This window comes from Antechinus flavipes, chromosome 1, assembly GCF_016432865.1.
Source record: "Antechinus flavipes isolate AdamAnt ecotype Samford, QLD, Australia chromosome 1, AdamAnt_v2, whole genome shotgun sequence".
NCBI lineage: Eukaryota > Metazoa > Chordata > Mammalia > Dasyuromorphia > Dasyuridae > Antechinus > Antechinus flavipes.
In genome coordinates this window covers 49,012,068-49,018,067 of record NC_067398.1, presented here as the reverse complement: position 1 = coordinate 49,018,067, position 6,000 = coordinate 49,012,068, and the positions used below count along the sequence as shown (strand labels likewise).

The window sequence follows — 6,000 nt, the reverse complement described above, 5'->3', positions numbered from 1 at the left end:
GTAGCTTTGGCAATTTTACAACATGTTGGGGATAACATTGAATAGATTCAATTATAAAATAGAATCAGAATCAATGAAAATCTTTTGTTCCACACAGAACTTTTTTTCCCTATATATATATATGTATATATATACACACATATATATATATATATTTGCTGAGGCAATTGGGGTTAAGTGCCTTGCCCAGGGCCACACAGCTAAGAAGTATTAAGTATCTGAGTTCATATTTGAACTCAGGTCGTCCTGACTTCAGGGTTGGTGCTCTACCCCCTGCACCACCTAGCTGTCCCAAAAGTTTTTTTCAAAGAGACTCTTATTCCAAAGAGAACATTTTGAAAACAAAAGTTTAGAAATGTTTCCATTTTCATGTAAATTTGTTGTCCAAAAATGATATGCACCTTGAAAAACTTTCCTCTATCCACACTTAGAAAGAGCATTCCCCAACTTAGGTGAGGCAAGTGGAGTTAAGTGACTTGCCCAGGATCACACAGTTAAAAAGTGTTAGATATCTGAGGCTGGATTTGAAGTCAGGTTCTCCTGACTTCAGGGCCAGTGTTCTACCCACTGCACCATCTAACTGCTCCTAGCTGAACATTATTACAAAAAATTTATGTTTTGTCTTGGGGTGGGGTAGGTGGGAAATGAGAAAATCAACAAAATATTTGTCCCCCCCCCCAAAAAAAAAGAAAAAAAAGAGGGTCACTGGAATTTTTGTTTTTGTTTTGTTAAAGAATACAAATAAAGTGTGATCCTGGGCAAGTCACTTAACTCTAATTGCCTCAGCACTAAAAAAAAAAAAAGAAAAGAAAAGAAAAAAATACATATAAAAAGATGAATATGAAAATATGTTCAGAAGAATTGCATATTTTTAACCTATATTGGATTGTTTGCTGTCTTAGAGAGAAGGAAAAGGGGAAGAGAGGAAAAAACATTTGGAACACAAGGTGCTAAATGCTGAAAACTATCTTTGCATATATTTGTTTTTTTTTAATTAAAGTTTTTTATTTTTAAAATGTATACATGGATAATTTTCAACATTCACCCTTACAAAACCTCATGTTCTAATTATTTTCCTTCCCTTCCCCCCCATCTCCTCCCCTAGACGGCAAGTGATCCAATATATGTTAAACATGTGCATTTCTTCCATACATATTTCCATAATTATGCTACACAAGAAAAATCAGATCAAAAAGGAAAAAAAAATGAGAAAGAAAACAAAATGCAAGGAAGCAACAACAAAGAGAGTGAAAATGCTATATTATGGTCCACACATTCATCTCTCTGGGTGCAGATGGCTCTCCTCATTACAAGGCCATTGAACTGGCCTGAATCATCTCATTGTTGATGAGAGCCATGTCCACCAGAATTGATCATTGTGTATTTTTTTTTTTTGCTTATATTTGGAAAAATAAAATTCTAAAAGAAGTTTTCAAAAGAATGCATATAAAAGAACATAATCCACAGGGAAGGAATTCTGACAAGCAGAAAATCTTTAAAAGATACATGTTGAATTTATTGTAACTATGCAAGCTCTATGCAATAGAGATTCACAGTTTTACATACAACCCTTTCCACATAATAGAATAAGTTATAGATGTATACAATTTATAAATAAATACATATATATTGGGGAAATCAAAAATTTTTGCTGACAGGGATCAAAACAGCTTGGAGACCATGTCTCCAGAGACACTTAGGGTGACTTCCCTCTTGTTAACAGTTCACCTATCTACCGGGACTGAGTTGATTTTCCCAACTTCAAGGTTAGTTAGCCCTCTCTCTACCATGCCCCCATGCTTCTCAAAGTATGCTATATCAAAATGTTGCAAAAGGCAGTAAGTTAGGAGTTAGAACACCGGCTTTGGAAAAGATCTTAGCAATTACAACTGCCACGCCTTCATTTTTCAGATGAGGAAACTGAAGTCCAGGGCAGAGGTCAGTGACAGAGCCAGCTCTCAAACCCAAGGCCTCTGACTCTAAAGTAAATAACATATTATTCTCAATATAAAAGATCTTTACTACAATGTGTAGTTCTTCTTTGCATCAGTAATGTCCCTTGGGGGCAGAGGTAGAGGGATCGTCCGTTGCACAGGTCAAAGCTAATAGCAAATAATAAATATTTGATTCATGTTCAGCATCTAAAGTGTTCACATGTAATATGGAATCAGGTGCCATGTTATGAGGGCCAGGAGCAGTGAAAGAATTCTTGCACATTCTGAAAAGGCAGCTGGATTGGTTCTGCCCCACTTGGAGGCAACGTTCAGCAGAGTCTCAAACGTTCCAGAATCAGGGGGACACCCAGTCAGTTCCGCTCTGGTGCTCCAGGAAGTCTAGATCAAGTTCAGGTCTATTTTGGGTTTTCAGAGATAAATTCTGGGCTTGTGACTCACCAAGAGGTACCCTGGTTAATGAGACTCAAACTCCCTGAATTCGTAGTGTTCTTTGATACAGAGAACTTTTCCAAAGTTAGACAGGAGGTTCCATCGTTTCCTTGTCCCTTCACAGGTTCCTTCAAGCATTCTGTTCCCATCATCTCAGTTCTGAAGCTCAAAGCTCAGATTTCCGATTATGGAAGGCTAATAGACCAGGTAGATTTTTATGTCTTTAAAAGCAGAAGCTTTAGCACATCTACGAAAAGTATCCTCTCACCCACTCTTATGTCCTGAAAGTCTTTATCCACAAAGAACTCATATATTTCCAATCTGTCTCTTTTTTTCACTTCTTTTTCCCCATATTAATTTGTCACCTAATTTATGGCTTAAAAGATCCAAATAGCTCCTCGCTGTTTAACTGCTGTTCTTCATAAAGCAAAATATTTTCCATCAATTTCTTCTTAGCATCATTGATTTCAACTTCCCAAGAATTTTCTGTTGCTAACATCAAAGGGAAATTAATATGAATAGGAGCAAAAGAAGAGAAAATCCACATTTTTAAAGATTTTGTCACTCCTCTTCCCCCTCCCTCCTCCCACCAGCTCAAAAATTGTCATCAGTGACTCAAGATCATGTAATTATAAAGTGGCTAACCAAGGCAAGTCATCCCTGAAAAAGGAGGTTTCCTCCAACCCTCTCCACAAATTGACTCCAGCTTCTGCCTGAAGACCTCCAGGGAAGGAAACTCACTGTTCCATTTGGGAAAGTTCTTATTCTTAGGAAGGTTTTCATTAAAATAAGGCAAATTCATAAGGTAAGTGACACAGTGGGGAGCACCGCCCTGGAATCAGGAGGATCTGACTTCAAATCCAACTTCTAACACATGACACTAGCTGCATGATCAGGGATAAGTCACCTATCCTTGACTGCCTTCCCCCTTCCCCCCAAAAAAAGCAAATTCTTCCTCTTTAAAATGTTTGCCTGTCGCTCCTATTCTACCCTCTGAGGCCAAAAAAACCCAACTTAAACTTTTTCTCACCTGACATTCCTTCAGCTACATGAAGAGACTATAACCTACTCCCTCCCCTCCATCTCCTTTATCCCCCCCTTCACTCTTCTCTTGTTGAAATCCCACTCTCCACTTCTTTCAGCCAGTCTCCATGAAGCATGAACACAAGGCCAGTCCCTCCTGCCAGCCCTCCTCTGGACTTTCTCCAGCTCATTCAGCCCCTTCGTACAATATGGTGCCCAGAATGCTTCAGATATGATCTGATCAGGGTGCTCACTGCCTAATATAAACTAGAGAATAAGCCTAGAGAAGAGAAGACTTAATAGGATCATAAAAACAAAACAATATTTGAAGAACAAAAACTAATACTTGAAGAGATGTCATGTGGAAGACAGATTGAGATTATTCCTCATGTCCCCAGAGGGCAGAATTAAAAATGGAGAGGTGGATTTCATCTGAATAAAGGAAAAACTTCCTAACAATTACATCTATCCAAAAGTGGAATGAGCACCTTCCCTTGTCAGTTCCCTATAACTGGACAGTTTCTAATCTCTCTTGTGGCTAAGTGTCCTATCCACATCCCTACCTAAATCACTTCGTATGTGTGTGGATGTATGTATATGTGTGTAAAATATGTGTATGTATATATATTTGTGTGCCTCTGCATGAAGCTGTGTATGTGCATATGTGTGTGTGTGTATACATATATACACATATATATGCTTACACACATATGTAAACACCCAGAGGATGTTCCAAAAATCTTAGTGCAATTTGAAGAAAACATGGTAGGCTAAAGAATTAAAAATTAAGTTGGATCTAAATGTAGGCCTAATTTGGGTAAAATTTCCTTTAGTGGACATTGTTAGTGTCTCTCCTTTGGGTTAAAGCATAGAACATTTTTGGTAAAAATGGTAATGTCATCTGGGCCAGAGAAGACGTTCAGCCTTCTGATCGGTCATCAACACCTTAGCAAGAATTAGCTTGCCTAATTTAACCAATTACCTAGAAGGCCCTAATAGTAATAGGTCAAAGAACAGTTGTTTTTCACATAGGGAAAGGGAGAAGAAAAAAGGACTGGAGAACAGTTCTAGAGCAGATGGATGACCAGAGGCTGCCCACAGAGGCAGGAGAGCCCTGGGTGCATGTGTAGGGAAGGGAATTTTAAGTAAGGCATCCCAATGAAAATGGAGAAGGAGTGCAGACAAACTTCTTCGCCCTCACCGTCCTCACGGCCTAAAGACCCCACTCTCGGGCACGATTCTCTAGCAGTCCTAGGCAGCAGCGCTCAGGGCTGGCAAGGGACTCTACAAGGCCCCTTCTGCTGAGTCTGGAGCAGGGAGGTGGGTGATCCTGAGATGGGGAGGAGGGGAGAAGGTTCCTGTGCTCTTACCAGCTGGAGGATGCCCTGAGAAGGCCGCCTCTGCCCCTACATAGAGTGAGCTCTCCCCGCACTCTGACCCTGCCCAGAGCCCCTTCTCGTCATGGTCATCCGAAGAAGAGCATTCTGTGCCAAGATCCTCGACATCATCCGTTTCTTCCGGGGTGTTCCCCGATCTCTTCAATTTCCAGTCACTGCCGGCGTCACGGGGTCCCTGGAGGTCTCTGACCTGCCGCTCCACCTCTGCCATGGCAGCACGCACCTGTGGGGAGGAGAAACGCTCACTGGTCGGCTCCTCATGTGAGGTAGTGCAAGGAGCAGGGCCTTAGACAAGTCGTCCCATCTCCCTTTATCCAGCCGGTCAACAGTGTGACTTTTGGGGAGGACCCCAGTCCTACCTGCGTCAGGCTGGGGCTCTTCTTCTGCAGGCAGAGGTAGACAGCTGTGGCGAAGTCCACAGCACACTTCTCCGGCAGGTGCCCGGCTCGGGCATCCTGGTATTTCTGGCAGATCTCCTTTGCAGCCAACTTCTCCACACACTTGTTCTTGGAGCACAGTGGGACTTTGGTGCTTGGGATTTCACTGATGAGTAAGTCTTTCTGTGGAAAGAAGAGATCCTCATGTGAGCTGATAATGGTTAACCACAAATTCCCCCCAAACTATCTGCAGAAAGGACTTCAAATATTTTCAGGTTTTGAGAGTTTTTTTTTTCAAAAAGCAATTTATGAAACTTCAATATCATGGAAAAACAAATGTTATCAATTTTCTACCTACACCACTTTTTTAGGGTCGCTTCCTGGGACAGTCCTTGATTTGTCCTTGAGCCCTTTACCACCACACAGGGTAAAGGGAAGAATAAAATTTAGAGACAGAAATGTAAGGTAGTATGTTTAAAAATAATATCCTCTTTGGAGATCGAATGTAAATCAATACATGCTATGTTTGGTTTTATTTCCTCTTTTTCTTCTTCTTCTTTTTTTTTTTTTTTTTTTGCCTCTCATAGTTTTTCCTTTTTGTTCTGATTTTTCCCTCCCAACATGATTCATAAAGACATATGTAAAAAAAATGCACATATATAACCGAAATAAATAAATACAATTCCTCTCCTTAAAAAAATACTATCCCCCCACATATATAAAATGTATAGGGATGGAAATAATTCAACTATTTCATAAAAATTCCCAAAACTAAACTCTACTTGCCATATATTCGACCAAAACCCAGTGAACTTCATA

At 40.3% G+C, this 6,000-nt stretch overlaps 1 protein-coding gene across 3 annotated transcripts in view; it reads right to left on the bottom strand.

The window, feature by feature from the left end:
• Nucleotides 1-1,494: 1,494 nt before the first annotated feature.
• The window catches only part of IRAK2 (interleukin 1 receptor associated kinase 2), a 59,776-nt gene continuing 55,270 nt past the window's right edge, over nucleotides 1,495-6,000 (bottom strand). For all 3 annotated transcript variants that reach the window (XM_051982086.1, XM_051982097.1, XM_051982076.1), the window contains 3 exons: nucleotides 5,164-5,364; nucleotides 4,778-5,027; nucleotides 1,495-2,876 (listed from right to left, as the gene is read on the bottom strand). In XM_051982086.1, the coding sequence (XP_051838046.1) occupies nucleotides 2,755-2,876; nucleotides 4,778-5,027; nucleotides 5,164-5,364 (573 nt within the window). In that variant the 3' untranslated portion in view covers nucleotides 1,495-2,754. The remainder of the gene's footprint in view (nucleotides 2,877-4,777; nucleotides 5,028-5,163; nucleotides 5,365-6,000) is intronic.